Source organism: Theobroma cacao, chromosome 9 (genome assembly GCF_053813885.1).
Source record: "Theobroma cacao isolate CCN51 chromosome 9, ASM5381388v1, whole genome shotgun sequence".
Taxonomy (NCBI): domain Eukaryota; kingdom Viridiplantae; phylum Streptophyta; class Magnoliopsida; order Malvales; family Malvaceae; genus Theobroma; species Theobroma cacao.
In genome coordinates, this window is record NC_142647.1 from 17982835 (window position 1) to 18006520 (window position 23686).

At 37.2% G+C, this 23686-nt stretch overlaps 2 protein-coding genes across 4 annotated transcripts; both read right to left on the reverse strand.

Moving 5' to 3' along the window:
• Positions 1-897: 897 nt before the first annotated feature.
• LOC148760806 (uncharacterized) lies at positions 898-7684 on the reverse strand. 2 transcript variants are annotated; one of them, XR_016028519.1, is made up of 3 exons: positions 3516-4011; positions 1838-1921; positions 898-1002 (listed from the first exon to the last, which is right to left on the reverse strand). XR_016028519.1 is itself a non-coding variant. In XM_088810186.1 (3 exons), the coding sequence occupies exons 1-2, from the start codon at positions 7680-7682 to the stop codon at positions 1872-1874; spliced, it is 750 nt and encodes a 249-aa protein (XP_088666312.1). In that variant the 5' UTR covers positions 7683-7684; the 3' UTR covers positions 898-1002; positions 1838-1871. The 2 variants fall into 2 exon arrangements, 1 of the variants encoding a protein (XP_088666312.1); XM_088810186.1 differs by lacking the exon at positions 3516-4011 and adding an exon at positions 6983-7684.
• A 1387-nt stretch (positions 7685-9071) lies between these two features.
• LOC148760807 (uncharacterized) lies at positions 9072-15858 on the reverse strand. Of its 2 annotated transcripts, none has more exons than XR_016028518.1 (3): positions 11690-12185; positions 10012-10095; positions 9072-9176 (listed from the first exon to the last, which is right to left on the reverse strand). XR_016028518.1 is itself a non-coding variant. In XM_088810185.1 (3 exons), exons 1-2 carry the CDS (start codon positions 15854-15856, stop codon positions 10046-10048), a joined length of 750 nt encoding a protein of 249 aa, XP_088666311.1. In that variant the 5' UTR covers positions 15857-15858; the 3' UTR covers positions 9072-9176; positions 10012-10045. The 2 variants fall into 2 exon arrangements, 1 of the variants encoding a protein (XP_088666311.1); XM_088810185.1 differs by lacking the exon at positions 11690-12185 and adding an exon at positions 15157-15858.
• Positions 15859-23686: the final 7828 nt, after the last annotated feature.

The window sequence follows — 23686 nt, forward strand, 5'->3', positions numbered from 1 at the left end:
GGGAATACCAGTAGGTGGCTGAGGAGATGGAGGATGTGGAGGACTATCGGCCTGCTCAGCAGCAGGTGCTGCCCGAATGGTAGATGCAGCTGATTCCTCCTCTACTATATCTGGCTGATGACGTTGGGAACGACCTCTTCCCCTCCCAATCGATCTAGTGAGAGGTGGGCGTCCGCGTCGAGGAGGCATTATAATCTATAAAAAAAAAATACGAGCAAGTTTAGGTAACCTTAGGCTCTATATGCAAATGCATGCATTCTATTCAACCTAACCTAACTTAACTTAATCCGGGGCCACACTGATATTGTAAATATTTAAAACAACTTTAAAACTAAAAACTTTGATCTTGAAAACCAAAAGCTCTGATACCAATCGAATTGTCACGACCCGGTACTCCCCTCGAGCCCGTGACAACCGCCGCGGTGTCCCGGTAGACACTTATTGCTCGGAATGTCAACCCGAAACCCCGCAAGGCTTTACTATCAATTTCTCTGTTCCCTTGTGAGCAACCATTGTCAAATATCGTGTTCTAAAATATTTTAAGCTGTTTCCAACTTTAAACAAATAAAATATTAATTTTTCGTCTCACAAGGGTATTTTGGTCATTTTTCTCAAAAATTTTAAAACTGGCTAAAACGTAATATACAAGTACAAAACACACAATTCATATTCAAAATGAGTTTAAAAGTCTAAAATCTTCATTTAAAACGAAATTATGGTTATTTGAATATAATAAGAAAATAAAAAAAATATTAAGTAAAATATTCTATTTTCTTATAAAACAATATTTATAGAGTTATACGTGAATAATTTTTATAACGTAAAAGTTAAATAAATTTATACATACTTAAATACAGTAAGTCAAAATATTTAATTTAATTTACAATAACAAGAGTGCCCCCGAATAAACAAAAATAAAGAGGACTGTGAACCTACGGTTTGGAAAATGCAGATCCCACTGTAGTCCTCGATGAGATCAGCTATCTACAGTCTATACTGAACCTGAAATGGGTGGAAAGGAGGGTGGTGAGATTATAAAATCCCAATGAGTAAACAAACATCATCATAAACATCTAGAGTTGAGTACATGGAGACAATAAAGTAAATCATCATAAACTGGGTTATAGCATTAGAACACATTTTGTTCAAAACACGTAAAGAGGCTTATGAATCTCATAAAAATCTAGGCTTGTGCCATAAATCCATTCTCGGGGACACCTTGGCCGAGGCATCCTACCGAGACCGCCAAGGCTATTAAAATTCACATTTCACATAAATCATGTTTTTGTTTTGAAAACATAGCCGTTCCTTGGCGTTGGCTGAGTTCCCCCTCACGTGGTGGTTTAGCGTGAAGTGAACCCTAAACTTTACCCCAGGAGATACCCTACGCGCCTCTCCGTTCGAGGTAAGAATATAATGGGGTTTACCGTGCCCCTCTAAAAGGCTGGTCCACAGAAACCCCCTACTGCAGTGATTAATTAATATATAATCCACCATATAACAAAACTCAATAACATGATATGGCAATTTTGTAATTCGTAGTTTTTCAAGGTAACCAAACAATTCGCATTTCAATACAATTGCCAACTAGCCAATCATGCTCGATTTATCATAAGCCAGTTAATTTAAACAATCAAATTGCCACAATTAACAGTCTCCGTGTACTCTATTTTTCAAAATCACTATTAATTTCAAAACAATTTATAATTTAATTTCATTGAAACTCATTTATTCATAAAACATGAAAATTTATCTTTTTAAATTCCTTTTTCCATAGAATTCATGAAAGCATCTAAAAACCACCCTAGATAATTAAAATGACAGTAAGTTTACTCACAATGTCTAGAATGCAGACTTTCGAAGCACTCTGTCTACTGGTCCTCGGATGCAATTTCCTTGCCTTTATCGGAGGACTCACCACCTTGACACAATACAAAATCGAGAGTTTCACCAAGTTGGTACTAAATCAAAATTAAACTAATTTAGATTACCAAGGCATGATATGGAATGCAAAAATGCACTGGTAACTATTTAAACCCGGTATTGGCCTAATTCGTCTTATCACCCGATTAAATTCCTAACGGGTCCGTTTAAACTCCAATTTAATTCTTTTCAGTTTCTATACCTCAATTGCACCCAAATTAACTTAATGTCCCTCAGTGTGGTGCAAATTATTAGTCCCAACAACAAATTACGAAAATACCCCTAGTGGGTAAAAATTCATATTTTTGCTCCGAAAATTCCCATTATTTTTCTAGGCTCATAATTCATCATTCCTTAACCAATTCTCCTAGAATAAAATCAAACTCATCCTCACTCACTACATGGTAAATTCAGCCATTAATGGTTGGGGGAGAAAATAAATTCTTTTCTTGTTGTTTTGTTTCTAAATATGCTAAACTAACTAAAAACACTAACATAAATTAAAATCAAATAAATCCAACAACTTTCTCTCTCCTAACCCATTTTTTCAGAATTGAATTCATCATGAAAACATGTAATTTAATCATGGAAAATAAAGAGAAATGCTTGGGAATAAGAAAACTCAAGCTTAATAGAAAAAATCTCACCTTTTTCACTTAATTTCCTTGAAAATTCACACTTTTTCTTTGATTTTCTCTCTCTAGGGTTTTGTTTTCTCCTTTCTCTCTCTTGTTTCTTGCTTGGCCGAATGTTGAAGAAGAAGAATGGGTGGGCTGATTTTTTTTTATGCCTTTTTATTGTTTAATGAAATAATATTATTTTATTCATATTTTAAATATTTTATTAATTCATTTTTTTTTCTAGCCATCCACTTGTCCTATTTTTTTCACCATGCATTCCCTTTGACTTATCCAAGTCTTAAGTGAAATTTTCAGATTTTTCCAAAGTTTTGGTGGAGCAAATTTTTCAAAATTACACTTTTGCCCCCGAACTTTTCAAAAATTACATTTTTACCCCAAAAATTGAAAATTTTCCATAATGCATAATTTTCACTCCTCATACTCATTTCACACTCCAAATAATTAAATTTGATCAAAATCCTTTCAAAAAATTAAATTTTCGATTTCGAATGGTAAAATTACCATTTTACCCTTTTACTCCAAATTATACCGAAATTAAAATTTTTCACTTCTAAACCTCAAATCTTACTCCAATAAGTCAAATGAGGCCAAAAATCTTTTCTAAAAATTTCCATTTTGTCCCAAGGTGGCAAATGACAATTTTGCCCCTAGTTAGTGAAAATTCCAATTTGACTCCAAATTGATCCTCAAACTCCAAATTACCATTTTAAGTCATCCATGAACTGTGAAACTCTTAATCTCACCTTAAAATTCCTATTTGATCTAGTTCGAGGATTAAATAAACTTTGTTGTACCTCTAGGTACAATACCGACTTTTGTAAATTTTTCGGGACTCTCCTAGCATGCAATCATGCTATCATCACATGTATGTCATGAATAGTATTTTATAAGGTCGGGCTTTACAGCACTACCCCCCTTAAAATAAAATTTTGACCTCAAAATTTCACTTACCTGATTCGAATAAAAGATGTGGATATTGGTTTCTCATCTGGCTCTCGACTTCCCACGTCATCTCCTCCATTCGAGCATTCTTCCACAATACTTTCACCATTGGAATGCTCTTGTTCCTTAGCACTCGATCCTTTCGATCTAGAATACGTACAGGCTGCACCTCGAACTTCAAATCCTCATGCAACTCAATGGGAGGTGTCTCTAAAATGTGAGAGGGATCGGGAACATACTTTTTCAACATCGAGACATGGAAGACATTATGAATCCGATCTAACTCTGGGGGTAATTCAAGTCTGTAAGCCACTGGCCCAATCCTTTCAATGATACGAAAAGGTCCAATGTATCTTGGATTGAGCTTTCCCCTCTTCGCGAATCGAATCACACCTTTCATCATCCAATAAATACCACAAATTATCACAATAGTATAATCAAATAAGATTTAATACTTGGAAATTTCAAATTATTACCTTTCCAAGGAGAAACCTTAAGAAAAACTTTATCGTCGATTTCAAACTCCAAATCTTTCCTTCATTTATCCGAATAATTCTTCTGCCTATCTTGAGCTGTCTTTAATCGCTCTCGGATAACTTTGACCTTATCGTTTGTCAAATCAATCAATTCCACATTCACCAATTTCCTCTCACCTACTTCATCCCAACAGAGCGGAGTTCGGCATTTCCTTCCATACAAAGCCTCGTATGGTGCCATCCCAATACTAGACTGAAAACTGTTATTATAAGCAAACTCCACCAATGGCAAGTGTCTGTCCCAACTCCCGATAAAGTCAATGACACAAGCCCGTAACATATCCTCCAAGGTCTGAATAGTTCTCTCAGATTGACCATCTGTCTGTGGATGAAAGGCAGTACTAAATCTCAATTTAGTTCCAAGAGCTTCCTGAAATTTTAGCCAAAATCGAGAAGTAAATCGAGGGTCTCGATCTGACACAATAGAAACTGGGACTCCGTGTAATCTCACAATCTCATCTATATAAAGTCTTGCCAGCCTCTCAATAGAATACGTGCTATGGATAGCCAAGAAATGGGCGGACTTAGTCAATCTATCCACAATCACCCAAATAGCATCCTTCCCACTTTGTGTCCGCGGCAAACCCAATACAAAGTCCATAGTCACATGTTCCCACTTCCATTCAGGAATCGGTAAAGGTTGAAGAGTACCTGACGGTTTTTGATGCTCCGCCTTGATCTGTTGGCATGTGAGACATTTCGCTACAAACTCTGCTATGTCTCGTTTCATACCCGGCCACCAATAACTTTCTTTAATAGTCCGATACATCTTGGTGCTTCCGGGATGTAAAGTGTAGGCGGAAGAATGAGCTTCCTCCAAAATAGCTCGTCTTAACTGATCATCCTTAGGGACACAAATTCGGTCTCTAAGCATCAAAGTACCATCATCGCTGAGTCTAAACTCACTAGCTTTTCCATCTTGCAGCTTTTGAACTTCCTGTTTCAACCAATCATCAGATTTCTGCAATTCTCTGATCTGATTCAACAATGAAGGTCTCACGACGAAACTAGCAAGTAGGGTTCCATCCTCACCATTATTCAACTGGATCCCTAGAGATTTCATCTCAAGTAACATCGGAAAATAAGAACTCCGAAGTGTTGCTAACGACGATGAGGATTTACGACTTAAAGCATCCGCTACAACATTTGCTTTTCCCGGATGATAATCAATCACTAAGTCATAATCCTTAATCAACTCCAACCATCGTCTCTGTCTCAAGTTAAGCTCTTTCTGGGTGAGCAAATACTTCAAACTTTTATGATCAGAAAAAATCCGACAACGCTCACCATATAAATAATGTCTCTAAATCTTCAATGCGAATACTACTGCTGCTAACTCCAAGTCATGAGTAGGGTAATTCGTCTCGTGCTTCTTCAACTGTCGGGAAGCATAAGCTATTACTTTCTCATCTTGCATCAACACACACCCTAATCCCAACTTAGATGCATCGCTATATACCACAAATTCTTTTCCACTAACAGGAAGTGTTAAAACGGAAGCGGAGGTTAACTGGTTCTTTAGCTCCTGAAATCGATTCTCACAAACATCATCCCACTCATACTTAACTCCTTTACGAGTCAAACGAGTTAGAGGAGCTGCTATCAAAGAAAATCCCTGAACAAATCTCCGGTAATAACCGGCTAAGCCAAGGAAACTACGAATCTCAGTTACCGTTCTCGGTTGCTCCCATTGCAAGATTGCCTCAATCTTCTTGGGATCGACATAAATTCCAGCTCCGGACACCACATGTCCCAAGAAAACCACTTCCTTCAACCAGAATTCACATTTAGAGAACTTGGCATAGAGTTGTCTCTCGCGCAAAGTTTGCAACACAATGCGCAAATGGGCAGCATGTTCATCATCATTCTTCGAATAAACCAAGATGTCATCGATGAATACTATCACAAACTTATCCAAGTATGGATGGAACACCCTGTTCATAAGATCCATAAAAACTGCCGGGGCATTAGTCAAACCAAACGGCATCACCAGAAACTCATAATGCCCATAACGCGTCCTGAAGGCAGTCTTAGGTACATCCTGCTCCTTAATCCTCAACTGATAGTACCCAGATCTCAAATCAATCTTAGAGAATACCATAGCACCTCGTAATTGATCAAAAAGATCATCTATCCGGGGTAAAGGGTATTTATTCTTGATGGTCACTCGGTTCAGCTGACGGTAATCAATACACAATCGAAGAGTGCCATCTTTCTTCTTTACAAATAGGACTGGTGCTCCCCAAGGAGAAATGCTAGGGCGAATGAAACCTTTATCCACCAAATCTTGCAACTGGGCTTTCAGTTCCTTCAACTCTGCTGGAGCCATTCTATATGGAGGAATAGAAATAGGTGCAGTACCCGGAAGTAAATCAATAGGGAACTCAAGCTCTCGATTAGGAGGTATTCCCGGTAACTCATCAGGAAATACATCAGGAAACTCACTTACTATTGGGACATCCTCTAACTTAGGTTCCCCCTTTGAAGTATCGATCACGTATGCCAAATAAGTCGGATACCCTTTTTGCGCTAATTTTGAAGCTTTGATGGCCGAGATTACACAAGATGGTAATACTCGACGTTCCCCTACAAACACAATCTCTGCTCCCTCTGAATTCCGAAGAACAACTTCTTTTCGGAAACAATCCACGTTCGCCCGATGTGCAGTTAACCAGTCCATACCTAATATTAAATCAAAATCCAAGATCTCTAGAGGAATTAAGTCACCCCTAAATTCTTCCTCACCTACCCTTACCCCACAGTCTCTATAACAAGTATTTCTAATCAACTGTTCTCCTAGAGGGGTATGCACTACAATTTCTTCCTCTAATGGTGACAGGTTTCTATCAGTAATTGATGCAAATGTCGTGCTCACATAAGATCTATCTGAGCCAGAATCTATCAAAACATAAGCATCTTTATCAAATAAAGACATAGTACCTGTCACTGCTCCAGGTCGGACTCGTGCCTCATCTTCTGTCACAGCAAAAACTCTTGTCGCGGTACGAGTCTGTGGTCTCGAAGGTGGATGTGACGGGGTATTACTCTCCACACCAGACCGTATGGCTACTCCCTGTCTCGGTGGTAACCCAGAAGAATCTCTCCTCTGTATATCTGTGCGAGCTGGTGGAGATGATGCAGCTACAGTGGCTCGTCCTAACTGTGGGCAATTACTCCTAATGTGACCCGTCTGTTCACATTGGAAACATCTTGTTGGCCCTCTACATAGCCCACTATGATAATTCCCACAATTTCTGCATCTGTCAGAACCTCCGAGACTCTTCCCAGAACCAGTCATAGCAGATCTGCTAAACCTCGAAGGTCTCTGCTGTGATGGTGGAAATGGAGGTCGAGGAGATGTCACGGAAACAGAAGTAGTGCTCCCTGAAGTCGCTGAGTCCTTGCCTCTTTTTACTGGCTGACTATAAGACATACCAGGATTCCTCCTTTTTGCAAACTCAGTCCGAATCCTTCTATTCTCAGTCGCGAGCTTCTCAGCCCGTAAAGCCATCTGTACCACCTCCTTATGTGGCTCCCTACCAATCACTGTCATTCGCTCTCTGATCTCATTACGGAGCCCTTCCTCGAAATAGCTGGCCTGATCCTGCTCAGATTTCACCAGATCCGGCACATATAACATCAACTCGTTAAAATGAGTCTCGTACTTCTCTACAGTTAGATTTCCCTGTTTCAAACTCAGAAATTCTCTCTTCTTTTCTTTTTGATGGAAATAAGTGAAATACTGACCATCGAATTCCCTGAGAAAATCGGACCATGTCTGAGGAGTAGCGGAACGGGATTTCACCGAATTCCACCAAGTACGAGCCCTCTTCTCTAATAATCTCGTAGCCACCATCAGCTTCATGTCATCATCTAATCTCATATCAGAGAGAGTCTCGGACACCTGATTAATCCAGTCCTTTGCCACAGTGGCATCCAACTCACCAGTGAAAGATACACAACCCAATTGCCTAGCCTCCTTCAGCTTCTTGGAAATGGATACATCCTGTATTGGTGGTGGAACTAAATGAGTAGCTGGAGGCAGTACAGGTGGAACTTGACCAGTCTGAGCTTGACCAGCCATTGCTGCAAAGAAAGCTGCCAATGCCTGTGCTGCCTCAGTAGGCATGGCGGGAATACCAGTAGGTGGCTGAGGAGATGGAGGATGTGGAGGACTATCGGCCTGCTCAGCAGCAGGTGCTGCCCGAATGGTAGATGCAGCTGATTCCTCCTCTACTATATCTGGCTGATGACGTTGGGAACGACCTCTTCCCCTCCCAATCGATCTAGTGAGAGGTGGGCGTCCGCGTCGAGGAGGCATTATAATCTATAAAAAAAAAATACGAGCAAGTTTAGGTAACCTTAGGCTCTATATGCAAATGCATGCATTCTATTCAACCTAACCTAACTTAACTTAATCCGGGGCCACACTGATATTGTAAATATTTAAAACAACTTTAAAACTAAAAACTTTGATCTTGAAAACCAAAAGCTCTGATACCAATCGAATTGTCACGACCCGGTACTCCCCTCGAGCCCGTGACAACCGCCGCGGTGTCCCGGTAGACACTTATTGCTCGGAATGTCAACCCGAAACCCCGCAAGGCTTTACTATCAGTTTCTCTGTTCCCTTGTGAGCAACCATTGTCAAATATCGTGTTCTAAAATATTTTAAGCTGTTTCCAACTTTAAACAAATAAAATATTAATTTTTCGTCTCACAAGGGTATTTTGGTCATTTTTCTCAAAAATTTTAAAACTGGCTAAAACGTAATATACAAGTACAAAACACACAATTCATATTCAAAATGAGTTTAAAAGTCTAAAATCTTCATTTAAAACGAAATTATGGTTATTTGAATATAATAAGAAAATAAAAAAAATATTAAGTAAAATATTCTATTTTCTTATAAAACAATATTTATAGAGTTATACGTGAATAATTTTTATAACGTAAAAGTTAAATAAATTTATACATACTTAAATACAGTAAGTCAAAATATTTAATTTAATTTACAATAACAAGAGTGCCCCCGAATAAACAAAAATAAAGAGGACTGTGAACCTACGGTTTGGAAAATGCAGATCCCACTGTAGTCCTCGATGAGATCAGCTATCTACAGTCTATACTGAACCTGAAATGGGTGGAAAGGAGGGTGGTGAGATTATAAAATCCCAATGAGTAAACAAACATCATCATAAACATCTAGAGTTGAGTACATGGAGACAATAAAGTAAATCATCATAAACTGGGTTATAGCATTAGAACACATTTTGTTCAAAACACGTAAAGAGGCTTATGAATCTCATAAAAATCTAGGCTTGTGCCATAAATCCATTCTCGGGGACACCTTGGCCGAGGCATCCTACCGAGACCGCCAAGGCTATTAAAATTCACATTTCACATAAATCATGTTTTTGTTTTGAAAACATAGCCGTTCCTTGGCGTTGGCTGAGTTCCCCCTCACGTGGTGGTTTAGCGTGAAGTGAACCCTAAACTTTACCCCAGGAGATACCCTACGCGCCTCTCCGTTCGAGGTAAGAATATAATGGGGTTTACCGTGCCCCTCTAAAAGGCTGGTCCACAGAAACCCCCTACTGCAGTGATTAATTAATATATAATCCACCATATAACAAAACTCAATAACATGATATGGCAATTTTGTAATTCGTAGTTTTTCAAGGTAACCAAACAATTCGCATTTCAATACAATTGCCAACTAGCCAATCATGCTCGATTTATCATAAGCCAGTTAATTTAAACAATCAAATTGCCACAATTAACAGTCTCCGTGTACTCTATTTTTCAAAATCACTATTAATTTCAAAACAATTTATAATTTAATTTCATTGAAACTCATTTATTCATAAAACATGAAAATTTATCTTTTTAAATTCCTTTTTCCATAGAATTCATGAAAGCATCTAAAAACCACCCTAGATAATTAAAATGACAGTAAGTTTACTCACAATGTCTAGAATGCAGACTTTCGAAGCACTCTGTCTACTGGTCCTCGGATGCAATTTCCTTGCCTTTATCGGAGGACTCACCACCTTGACACAATACAAAATCGAGAGTTTCACCAAGTTGGTACTAAATCAAAATTAAACTAATTTAGATTACCAAGGCATGATATGGAATGCAAAAATGCACTGGTAACTATTTAAACCCGGTATTGGCCTAATTCGTCTTATCACCCGATTAAATTCCTAACGGGTCCGTTTAAACTCCAATTTAATTCTTTTCAGTTTCTATACCTCAATTGCACCCAAATTAACTTAATGTCCCTCAGTGTGGTGCAAATTATTAGTCCCAACAACAAATTACGAAAATACCCCTAGTGGGTAAAAATTCATATTTTTGCTCCGAAAATTCCCATTATTTTTCTAGGCTCATAATTCATCATTCCTTAACCAATTCTCCTAGAATAAAATCAAACTCATCCTCACTCACTACATGGTAAATTCAGCCATTAATGGTTGGGGGAGAAAATAAATTCTTTTCTTGTTGTTTTGTTTCTAAATATGCTAAACTAACTAAAAACACTAACATAAATTAAAATCAAATAAATCCAACAACTTTCTCTCTCCTAACCCATTTTTTCAGAATTGAATTCATCATGAAAACATGTAATTTAATCATGGAAAATAAAGAGAAATGCTTGGGAATAAGAAAACTCAAGCTTAATAGAAAAAATCTCACCTTTTTCACTTAATTTCCTTGAAAATTCACACTTTTTCTTTGATTTTCTCTCTCTAGGGTTTTGTTTTCTCCTTTCTCTCTCTTGTTTCTTGCTTGGCCGAATGTTGAAGAAGAAGAATGGGTGGGCTGATTTTTTTTTATGCCTTTTTATTGTTTAATGAAATAATATTATTTTATTCATATTTTAAATATTTTATTAATTCATTTTTTTTTCTAGCCATCCACTTGTCCTATTTTTTTCACCATGCATTCCCTTTGACTTATCCAAGTCTTAAGTGAAATTTTCAGATTTTTCCAAAGTTTTGGTGGAGCAAATTTTTCAAAATTACACTTTTGCCCCCGAACTTTTCAAAAATTACATTTTTACCCCAAAAATTGAAAATTTTCCATAATGCATAATTTTCACTCCTCATACTCATTTCACACTCCAAATAATTAAATTTGATCAAAATCCTTTCAAAAAATTAAATTTTCGATTTCGAATGGTAAAATTACCATTTTACCCTTTTACTCCAAATTATACCGAAATTAAAATTTTTCACTTCTAAACCTCAAATCTTACTCCAATAAGTCAAATGAGGCCAAAAATCTTTTCTAAAAATTTCCATTTTGTCCCAAGGTGGCAAATGACAATTTTGCCCCTAGTTAGTGAAAATTCCAATTTGACTCCAAATTGATCCTCAAACTCCAAATTACCATTTTAAGTCATCCATGAACTGTGAAACTCTTAATCTCACCTTAAAATTCCTATTTGATCTAGTTCGAGGATTAAATAAACTTTGTTGTACCTCTAGGTACAATACCGACTTTTGTAAATTTTTCGGGACTCTCCTAGCATGCAATCATGCTATCATCACATGTATGTCATGAATAGTATTTTATAAGGTCGGGCTTTACAGCACTACCCCCCTTAAAATAAAATTTTGACCTCAAAATTTCACTTACCTGATTCGAATAAAAGATGTGGATATTGGTTTCTCATCTGGCTCTCGACTTCCCACGTCATCTCCTCCATTCGAGCATTCTTCCACAATACTTTCACCATTGGAATGCTCTTGTTCCTTAGCACTCGATCCTTTCGATCTAGAATACGTACAGGCTGCACCTCGAACTTCAAATCCTCATGCAACTCAATGGGAGGTGTCTCTAAAATGTGAGAGGGATCGGGAACATACTTTTTCAACATCGAGACATGGAAGACATTATGAATCCGATCTAACTCTGGGGGTAATTCAAGTCTGTAAGCCACTGGCCCAATCCTTTCAATGATACGAAAAGGTCCAATGTATCTTGGATTGAGCTTTCCCCTCTTCGCGAATCGAATCACACCTTTCATCATCCAATAAATACCACAAATTATCACAATAGTATAATCAAATAAGATTTAATACTTGGAAATTTCAAATTATTACCTTTCCAAGGAGAAACCTTAAGAAAAACTTTATCGTCGATTTCAAACTCCAAATCTTTCCTTCATTTATCCGAATAATTCTTCTGCCTATCTTGAGCTGTCTTTAATCGCTCTCGGATAACTTTGACCTTATCGTTTGTCAAATCAATCAATTCCACATTCACCAATTTCCTCTCACCTACTTCATCCCAACAGAGCGGAGTTCGGCATTTCCTTCCATACAAAGCCTCGTATGGTGCCATCCCAATACTAGACTGAAAACTGTTATTATAAGCAAACTCCACCAATGGCAAGTGTCTGTCCCAACTCCCGATAAAGTCAATGACACAAGCCCGTAACATATCCTCCAAGGTCTGAATAGTTCTCTCAGATTGACCATCTGTCTGTGGATGAAAGGCAGTACTAAATCTCAATTTAGTTCCAAGAGCTTCCTGAAATTTTAGCCAAAATCGAGAAGTAAATCGAGGGTCTCGATCTGACACAATAGAAACTGGGACTCCGTGTAATCTCACAATCTCATCTATATAAAGTCTTGCCAGCCTCTCAATAGAATACGTGCTATGGATAGCCAAGAAATGGGCGGACTTAGTCAATCTATCCACAATCACCCAAATAGCATCCTTCCCACTTTGTGTCCGCGGCAAACCCAATACAAAGTCCATAGTCACATGTTCCCACTTCCATTCAGGAATCGGTAAAGGTTGAAGAGTACCTGACGGTTTTTGATGCTCCGCCTTGATCTGTTGGCATGTGAGACATTTCGCTACAAACTCTGCTATGTCTCGTTTCATACCCGGCCACCAATAACTTTCTTTAATAGTCCGATACATCTTGGTGCTTCCGGGATGTAAAGTGTAGGCGGAAGAATGAGCTTCCTCCAAAATAGCTCGTCTTAACTGATCATCCTTAGGGACACAAATTCGGTCTCTAAGCATCAAAGTACCATCATCGCTGAGTCTAAACTCACTAGCTTTTCCATCTTGCAGCTTTTGAACTTCCTGTTTCAACCAATCATCAGATTTCTGCAATTCTCTGATCTGATTCAACAATGAAGGTCTCACGACGAAACTAGCAAGTAGGGTTCCATCCTCACCATTATTCAACTGGATCCCTAGAGATTTCATCTCAAGTAACATCGGAAAATAAGAACTCCGAAGTGTTGCTAACGACGATGAGGATTTACGACTTAAAGCATCCGCTACAACATTTGCTTTTCCCGGATGATAATCAATCACTAAGTCATAATCCTTAATCAACTCCAACCATCGTCTCTGTCTCAAGTTAAGCTCTTTCTGGGTGAGCAAATACTTCAAACTTTTATGATCAGAAAAAATCCGACAACGCTCACCATATAAATAATGTCTCTAAATCTTCAATGCGAATACTACTGCTGCTAACTCCAAGTCATGAGTAGGGTAATTCGTCTCGTGCTTCTTCAACTGTCGGGAAGCATAAGCTATTACTTTCTCATCTTGCATCAACACACACCCTAATCCCAACTTAGATGCATCGCTATATACCACAAATTCTTTTCCACTAACAGGAAGTGTTAAAACGGAAGCGGAGGTTAACTGGTTCTTTAGCTCCTGAAATCGATTCTCACAAACATCATCCCACTCATACTTAACTCCTTTACGAGTCAAACGAGTTAGAGGAGCTGCTATCAAAGAAAATCCCTGAACAAATCTCCGGTAATAACCGGCTAAGCCAAGGAAACTACGAATCTCAGTTACCGTTCTCGGTTGCTCCCATTGCAAGATTGCCTCAATCTTCTTGGGATCGACATAAATTCCAGCTCCGGACACCACATGTCCCAAGAAAACCACTTCCTTCAACCAGAATTCACATTTAGAGAACTTGGCATAGAGTTGTCTCTCGCGCAAAGTTTGCAACACAATGCGCAAATGGGCAGCATGTTCATCATCATTCTTCGAATAAACCAAGATGTCATCGATGAATACTATCACAAACTTATCCAAGTATGGATGGAACACCCTGTTCATAAGATCCATAAAAACTGCCGGGGCATTAGTCAAACCAAACGGCATCACCAGAAACTCATAATGCCCATAACGCGTCCTGAAGGCAGTCTTAGGTACATCCTGCTCCTTAATCCTCAACTGATAGTACCCAGATCTCAAATCAATCTTAGAGAATACCATAGCACCTCGTAATTGATCAAAAAGATCATCTATCCGGGGTAAAGGGTATTTATTCTTGATGGTCACTCGGTTCAGCTGACGGTAATCAATACACAATCGAAGAGTGCCATCTTTCTTCTTTACAAATAGGACTGGTGCTCCCCAAGGAGAAATGCTAGGGCGAATGAAACCTTTATCCACCAAATCTTGCAACTGGGCTTTCAGTTCCTTCAACTCTGCTGGAGCCATTCTATATGGAGGAATAGAAATAGGTGCAGTACCCGGAAGTAAATCAATAGGGAACTCAAGCTCTCGATTAGGAGGTATTCCCGGTAACTCATCAGGAAATACATCAGGAAACTCACTTACTATTGGGACATCCTCTAACTTAGGTTCCCCCTTTGAAGTATCGATCACGTATGCCAAATAAGTCGGATACCCTTTTTGCGCTAATTTTGAAGCTTTGATGGCCGAGATTACACAAGATGGTAATACTCGACGTTCCCCTACAAACACAATCTCTGCTCCCTCTGAATTCCGAAGAACAACTTCTTTTCGGAAACAATCCACGTTCGCCCGATGTGCAGTTAACCAGTCCATACCTAATATTAAATCAAAATCCAAGATCTCTAGAGGAATTAAGTCACCCCTAAATTCTTCCTCACCTACCCTTACCCCACAGTCTCTATAACAAGTATTTCTAATCAACTGTTCTCCTAGAGGGGTATGCACTACAATTTCTTCCTCTAATGGTGACAGGTTTCTATCAGTAATTGATGCAAATGTCGTGCTCACATAAGATCTATCTGAGCCAGAATCTATCAAAACATAAGCATCTTTATCAAATAAAGACATAGTACCTGTCACTGCTCCAGGTCGGACTCGTGCCTCATCTTCTGTCACAGCAAAAACTCTTGTCGCGGTACGAGTCTGTGGTCTCGAAGGTGGATGTGACGGGGTATTACTCTCCACACCAGACCGTATGGCTACTCCCTGTCTCGGTGGTAACCCAGAAGAATCTCTCCTCTGTATATCTGTGCGAGCTGGTGGAGATGATGCAGCTACAGTGGCTCGTCCTAACTGTGGGCAATTACTCCTAATGTGACCCGTCTGTTCACATTGGAAACATCTTGTTGGCCCTCTACATAGCCCACTATGATAATTCCCACAATTTCTGCATCTGTCAGAACCTCCGAGACTCTTCCCAGAACCAGTCATAGCAGATCTGCTAAACCTCGAAGGTCTCTGCTGTGATGGTGGAAATGGAGGTCGAGGAGATGTCACGGAAACAGAAGTAGTGCTCCCTGAAGTCGCTGAGTCCTTGCCTCTTTTTACTGGCTGACTATAAGACATACCAGGATTCCTCCTTTTTGCAAACTCAGTCCGAATCCTTCTATTCTCAGTCGCGAGCTTCTCAGCCCGTAAAGCCATCTGTACCACCTCCTTATGTGGCTCCCTACCAATCACTGTCATTCGCTCTCTGATCTCATTACGGAGCCCTTCCTCGAAATAGCTGGCCTGATCCTGCTCAGATTTCACCAGATCCGGCACATATAACATCAACTCGTTAAAATGAGTCTCGTACTTCTCTACAGTTAGATTTCCCTGTTTCAAACTCAGAAATTCTCTCTTCTTTTCTTTTTGATGGAAATAAGTGAAATACTGACCATCGAATTCCCTGAGAAAATCGGACCATGTCTGAGGAGTAGCGGAACGGGATTTCACCGAATTCCACCAAGTACGAGCCCTCTTCTCTAATAATCTCGTAGCCACCATCAGCTTCATGTCATCATCTAATCTCATATCAGAGAGAGTCTCGGACACCTGATTAATCCAGTCCTTTGCCACAGTGGCATCCAACTCACCAGTGAAAGATACACAACCCAATTGCCTAGCCTCCTTCAGCTTCTTGGAAATGGATACATCCTGTATTGGTGGTGGAACTAAATGAGTAGCTGGAGGCAGTACAGGTGGAACTTGACCAGTCTGAGCTTGACCAGCCATTGCTGCAAAGAAAGCTGCCAATGCCTGTGCTGCCTCAGTAGGCATGGCGGGAATACCAGTAGGTGGCTGAGGAGATGGAGGATGTGGAGGACTATCGGCCTGCTCAGCAGCAGGTGCTGCCCGAATGGTAGATGCAGCTGATTCCTCCTCTACTATATCTGGCTGATGACGTTGGGAACGACCTCTTCCCCTCCCAATCGATCTAGTGAGAGGTGGGCGTCCGCGTCGAGGAGGCATTATAATCTATAAAAAAAAAATACGAGCAAGTTTAGGTAACCTTAGGCTCTATATGCAAATGCATGCATTCTATTCAACCTAACCTAACTTAACTTAATCCGGGGCCACACTGATATTGTAAATATTTAAAACAACTTTAAAACTAAAAACTTTGATCTTGAAAACCAAAAGCTCTGATACCAATCGAATTGTCACGACCCGGTACTCCCCTCGAGCCCGTGACAACCGCCGCGGTGTCCCGGTAGACACTTATTGCTCGGAATGTCAACCCGAAACCCCGCAAGGCTTTACTATCAGTTTCTCTGTTCCCTTGTGAGCAACCATTGTCAAATATCGTGTTCTAAAATATTTTAAGCTGTTTCCAACTTTAAACAAATAAAATATTAATTTTTCGTCTCACAAGGGTATTTTGGTCATTTTTCTCAAAAATTTTAAAACTGGCTAAAACGTAATATACAAGTACAAAACACACAATTCATATTCAAAATGAGTTTAAAAGTCTAAAATCTTCATTTAAAACGAAATTATGGTTATTTGAATATAATAAGAAAATAAAAAAAATATTAAGTAAAATATTCTATTTTCTTATAAAACAATATTTATAGAGTTATACGTGAATAATTTTTATAACGTAAAAGTTAAATAAATTTATACATACTTAAATACAGTAAGTCAAAATATTTAATTTAATTTACAATAACAAGAGTGCCCCCGAATAAACAAAAATAAAGAGGACTGTGAACCTACGGTTTGGAAAATGCAGATCCCACTGTAGTCCTCGATGAGATCAGCTATCTACAGTCTATACTGAACCTGAAATGGGTGGAAAGGAGGGTGGTGAGATTATAAAATCCCAATGAGTAAACAAACATCATCATAAACATCTAGAGTTGAGTACATGGAGACAATAAAGTAAATCATCATAAACTGGGTTATAGCATTAGAACACATTTTGTTCAAAACACGTAAAGAGGCTTATGAATCTCATAAAAATCTAGGCTTGTGCCATAAATCCATTCTCGGGGACACCTTGGCCGAGGCATCCTACCGAGACCGCCAAGGCTATTAAAATTCACATTTCACATAAATCATGTTTTTGTTTTGAAAACATAGCCGTTCCTTGGCGTTGGCTGAGTTCCCCCTCACGTGGTGGTTTAGCGTGAAGTGAACCCTAAACTTTACCCCAGGAGATACCCTACGCGCCTCTCCGTTCGAGGTAAGAATATAATGGGGTTTACCGTGCCCCTCTAAAAGGCTGGTCCACAGAAACCCCCTACTGCAGTGATTAATTAATATATAATCCACCATATAACAAAACTCAATAACATGATATGGCAATTTTGTAATTCGTAGTTTTTCAAGGTAACCAAACAATTCGCATTTCAATACAATTGCCAACTAGCCAATCATGCTCGATTTATCATAAGCCAGTTAATTTAAACAATCAAATTGCCACAATTAACAGTCTCCGTGTACTCTATTTTTCAAAATCACTATTAATTTCAAAACAATTTATAATTTAATTTCATTGAAACTCATTTATTCATAAAACATGAAAATTTATCTTTTTAAATTCCTTTTTCCATAGAATTCATGAAAGCATCTAAAAACCACCCTAGATAATTAAAATGACAGTAAGTTTACTCACAATGTCTAGAATGCAGACTTTCGAAGCACTCTGTCTACTGGTCCTCGGATGCAATTTCCTTGCCTTTATCGGAGGACTCACCACCTTGACACAATACAAAATCGAGAGTTTCACCAAGTTGGTACTAAATCAAAATTAAACTAATTTAGATTACCAAGGCATGATATGGAATGCAAAAATGCACTGGTAACTATTTAAACCCGGTATTGGCCTAATTCGTCTTATCACCCGATTAAATTCCTAACGGGTCCGTTTAAACTCCAATTTAATTCTTTTCAGTTTCTATACCTCAATTGCACCCAAATTAACTTAATGTCCCTCAGTGTGGTGCAAATTATTAGTCCCAACAACAAATTACGAAAATACCCCTAGTGGGTAAAAATTCATATTTTTGCTCCGAAAATTCCCATTATTTTTCTAGGCTCATAATTCATCATTCCTTAACCAATTCTCCTAGAATAAAATCAAACTCATCCTCACTCACTACATGGTAAATTCAGCCATTAATGGTTGGGGGAGAAAATAAATTCTTTTCTTGTTGTTTTGTTTCTAAATATGCTAAACTAACTAAAAACACTAACATAAATTAAAATCAAATAAATCCAACAACTTTCTCTCTCCTAACCCATTTTTTCAGAATTGAATTCATCATGAAAACATGTAATTTAATCATGGAAAATAAAGAGAAATGCTTGGGAATAAGAAAACTCAAGCTTAATAGAAAAAATCTCACCTTTTTCACTTAATTTCCTTGAAAATTCACACTTTTTCTTTGATTTTCTCTCTCTAGGGTTTTGTTTTCTCCTTTCTCTCTCTTGTTTCTTGCTTGGCCGAATGTTGAAGAAGAAGAATGGGTGGGCTGATTTTTTTTTATGCCTTTTTATTGTTTAATGAAATAATATTATTTTATTCATATTTTAAATATTTTATTAATTCATTTTTTTTCTAGCCATCCACTTGTCCTATTTTTTTCACCATGCATTCCCTTTGACTTATCCAAGTCTTAAGTGAAATTTTCAGATTTTTCCAAAGTTTTGGTGGAGCAAATTTTTCAAAATTACACTTTTGCCCCCGAACTTTTCAAAAATTACATTTTTACCCCAAAAATTGAAAATTTTCCATAATGCATAATTTTCACTCCTCATACTCATTTCACACTCCAAATAATTAAATTTGATCAAAATCCTTTCAAAAAATTAAATTTTCGATTTCGAATGGTAAAATTACCATTTTACCCTTTTACTCCAAATTATACCGAAATTAAAATTTTTCACTTCTAAACCTCAAATCTTACTCCAATAAGTCAAATGAGGCCAAAAATCTTTTCTAAAAATTTCCATTTTGTCCCAAGGTGGCAAATGACAATTTTGCCCCTAGTTAGTGAAAATTCCAATTTGACTCCAAATTGATTCTCAAACTCCAAATTACCATTTTAAGTCATCCATGAACTGTGAAACTCTTAATCTCACCTTAAAATTCCTATTTGATCTAGTTCGAGGATTAAATAAACTTTGTTGTACCTCTAGGTACAATACCGACTTTTGTAAATTTTTCGGGACTCTCCTAGCATGCAATCATGCTATCATCACATGTATGTCATGAATAGTATTTTATAAGGTCGGGCTTTACATTTTTTTTCTTCCTTTCCTCTCTATTTTCTCTCTTGTTCTCCCTTATGGCCGGCCATCACTTAAAATGGGGTTTAAATGGGCTGACTTTTCATTAAAATAATATTAAATCATTAAAAAGTGCCATGTGTCACTTTCCCATTGGCCCATTTTTAAAATTTCGTCTTTTAAACTTCAAATTTTCACCACTTAACATACCATAGTTGTTCATACCAAAAATAAATAAATCCTATGATTTTGACAAGTTTTGGGTGGTGAAAATTACGGTTTTTACCCCGAGACGACAAAATTATCGTTTTGCCCCTACATTCCGAAAATTGCCAGAATTGAAAATTTTCACTTCCTATCATTAAATTATACTCCAAAAAGTTAATCTTGGTCAAAACTTTCACTCCATGATCAAATTATTATCTTAGGTGGCAAAATGACGATTTTTGCCCCTAAACATCAAAATTTTTAATTTTACCCCTAATGAACCCTCGAACTCCGAACAATCATTTTTAGTCATTCCTGGACTATAAAATATTAAATTTCATCCTACAATTCCTATTTGAACTAGTTCGAGGTTAAATCAACTCAAGTGTACCGTTAGGTATGATACTGAGTTTCGTCTATTCTTAGGTGCTTTCCTAGCATAATAACATGCTATTCAGTGCATGTATGTCATGACATGTGTTTATATGGTCAGGTTTTACATTTTGCTTGGGAGCATACCATTTTGCATGCAGCAGCACTTGTATGCATTAAGCCAACGAGATATCATAAATTCTCTTCTATACAATTGGTTTGTGGTTTGGATCCAAATATTTCCCATTTAAGAATTTTTGGATGTGCGATATATATCCTAATTGTTCCACCACAACGCAAAATGATGGGTTCTCAAAAGAGGTTAGAAATATATGCTTGATATGAATCTCCTCTTATAATGAAATATCTAGAACCATTAACAGGAGAATTATCCACTACAAATTTGTTGATTGTTATTTTGATGAAATAGTTTTTCTAACATTAAGCGAAGAAAATAAGCACGTGGAAAACAAAATTTCTTGAAATGCATTAGCGTTATCTAGTTTTGATCTTTGCATAAATCAATTTGAACATGAAGTTCAAAAGACAATTCATTTGCAAAATACAGCAAATCAATTGCCAGATATATTTACTGACCTAAAGAGAATAACTAAATCTCATATACTCACTGCAAATACTTATATTAGAATTGATGTCCCTATAGGACAAGGCACGCCAAAAGTGTTGGAAACCAATGGGTTCCAAAGATAAAATTCTCAAAAAAGGAAAAGAGCAAATATACAATGGTCAAAAAAAGGAAACAAAAACATTAGAATAAACCCCTAACATAATTGATAAAATTCCAGAAGAAATTCAAGTACTTGAAATCATTGAAAATAAAAAAATCTCATTAAATTATATCATGACGGGTAAAAGATTGAATCAAAATGAAATAAAAGTAGACGATATTTTTGCATGTAATGTGACATTCAATATAATGAAAAAAAAAAGAAGATCTTGAACCTACATCTATTAAAGAATGTAAACATAGAAATGATTGGCCAATATGGAAAGACACAATCAAGGTGGGATTGAATTCACTTGCCAAACATGAAGTTTTTATGTCAAACCCTGCTTTGTAAAATAATTATGATGTTATTCCCATGCTCGATAGAATGTTTGTATATTGAAGAGGCCCGAGAATCGACAAAAGACGGTATTGCCCCTAGAGGTGCTATAAAGTTGATTTATACCTCAAGCTAGTTCAAATGAAAAATTTAAAAGGGATTTGAGAGTTCTGAAACCCCAAAATCTACTTGGAATGGTGATTCAGAATTCGAGGATCAATTTGGAATCAATTAGGAAATTTGATCGGTTATTGGGCAAAATGGTTATTTTGCAATATGAGGACAAAATGAGAATTTTTTTTTTAAAAAAGATTTTCTTAGACCCATTTGGCATATTTGAGTATGATATGAGTATTGAAGTACAATTGGAAGATTTAGCAGTGAAAATATATGAATTTTTGATATTTTTGGAGTATAGGGGTAACATGGTAATTTTACCACCCGAGGATGAAATTGAATTTTTCGAGAGAATTTAGATCAAATTTGATTAAATGGAGCATGATATGAGTATAAGGAGTGAAAATTATGCATTTTGGTAATTTTTCAATTTTTGGGGTAAAAATGTAATTTTTTACTTTTACGGGGGTAAAGTGTAATTTTTAAAAATTTGCTCTACCAAAACTTTGAAAAAGTCTAGAAATTTCATGGAAGACATGGATAAGTGAAGAGGATTGAGTGGTAGAAAAAGAAAGTCAAAAAGATGGCTAGAAAAAAATAAAATAATAAAATATTCAAAAGGTAAATAAAATAATAATATTTTACTAAGCCTATTAAAAGGCTTGAAAATTCCAGAATTCTTCATTTGGAGGGTCAGCCAAAACCAGCAGGAGAGAGAGAGAAATAAGAACAAACCCTAGAGTGAGAAAATTCAAAGAAAAAGTGTGATTTTTCAAAGAATCAAGTGTTTAAAGGTATGATTTTTCAAGCTTAGCTTAAGATCTATCATTTCCATGCATTTCTCTTTATTTTCCATGGTTAAATTATGTGTTTTGATGATGGATTCAAATCTGATCATATGGGTTTAGAGAGAGAAAGTTGTTAGATTAATTTGATTTTGAACTATGTTAGTATTTAGTGTTAGTTTAGCATGTTTATGAGTAAAACAACAAGAAAAATATTCATTTTCTCCATGAATTTCTATAGGCCGAATCTAGCCAATGGTGTGTGAGGATGAGGTTGACTTTATTTTAAGAGAATTAGATGGAAAAATGATGAATTATGAGGTTGGAAATTAAATGGGAATTTTTGGTGTAAAAAAATTGAAATTTTTACCCACTAGGGGTAAAAACTTAATTTATGGTCCGAACTGATAAATTGGACCACATTCACAGTCATTGAGGTATTATGGATATAATTGGATAATTGAAATTGAAATGGATGGAATTGGAGTTGAATTGGAGATTTTAGAAATTTACACCGTGTATAGGCGAGTTAGGTCGGACACTGTGATTAAGCGATTGTCAAAACATTTCACACCCTATCTAGTGCATACGCATGGATAAGAGCCTGAAATAATATATATTGATTTGACACAAATTATTGAATTTTTTGTGTCATGTATTGTGGATAGGTGGTGAGCTATTTGATACGGGTAAAAGACTACACCCGAGGACTGAGAATAGGAGTATATCTACTCCTGGTACAGTGAGTAAACTTACTATCGTCTTAATTATCTAGAGTAGATTTATTTAATTGTAAGATTTTATGGAAAAATGGTTTAATTGGAAAATTATTGTGTTTTATGGGAAAATGGGATTTTATAAAATAATTTTATAATATTTTTGAAAATTTAATAATGATTTCAAAAATAGAATAATTGGAGACCTATACTATGATTGTGTTGTTTATTCATGATTTTACATTAAATGGCTTATGATAAATGTGGGTATGATTGGTTATTTTTATGATTTAAAGAATATGTGAACTGCTTTGATTTGCCTTGAATGTGTTAAGTGAGCCATGTCATACTATTGTGATTTTATTGGTTGGTGGATTATAAAGTGGGCACTGCAGTGACGGGGGTTCTGTGGGCCAGCCTAATTAGAGGGGCACGGTTCCCAATTATTGAGCTTACCTCGATTGGAGAGGCGTGTAGGATAACTCTCGAGGTAGGATTTGAGTACACTTCACGCTGGCCACCACGTGAAACTGGGACTCAGCCAACGTCAAGGAATGACTGTGTTGTTAGAGGTGAAATGTGTTTGTGTGTGTGGTAATAAACAGCCTTGGCGGTCTCGGT

Excerpts from the sequence above, each read along its gene's own strand:
- LOC148760807 (XM_088810185.1), bottom strand. The coding sequence starts at position 15,856 with ATGTTATATGTGCCGGATCTGGTGAAATCTGAGCAGGATCAGGCCAGC. Across the intron at positions 10,096-15,156 it reads CCGACCTGGAGCAGTGACAG|GTGGTGAGTCCTCCGATAAA; the intron begins GTACTATGTCTT and ends TATTGTGTCAAG.
- LOC148760806 (XM_088810186.1), bottom strand. The coding sequence starts at position 7,682 with ATGTTATATGTGCCGGATCTGGTGAAATCTGAGCAGGATCAGGCCAGC. Across the intron at positions 1,922-6,982 it reads CCGACCTGGAGCAGTGACAG|GTGGTGAGTCCTCCGATAAA; the intron begins GTACTATGTCTT and ends TATTGTGTCAAG.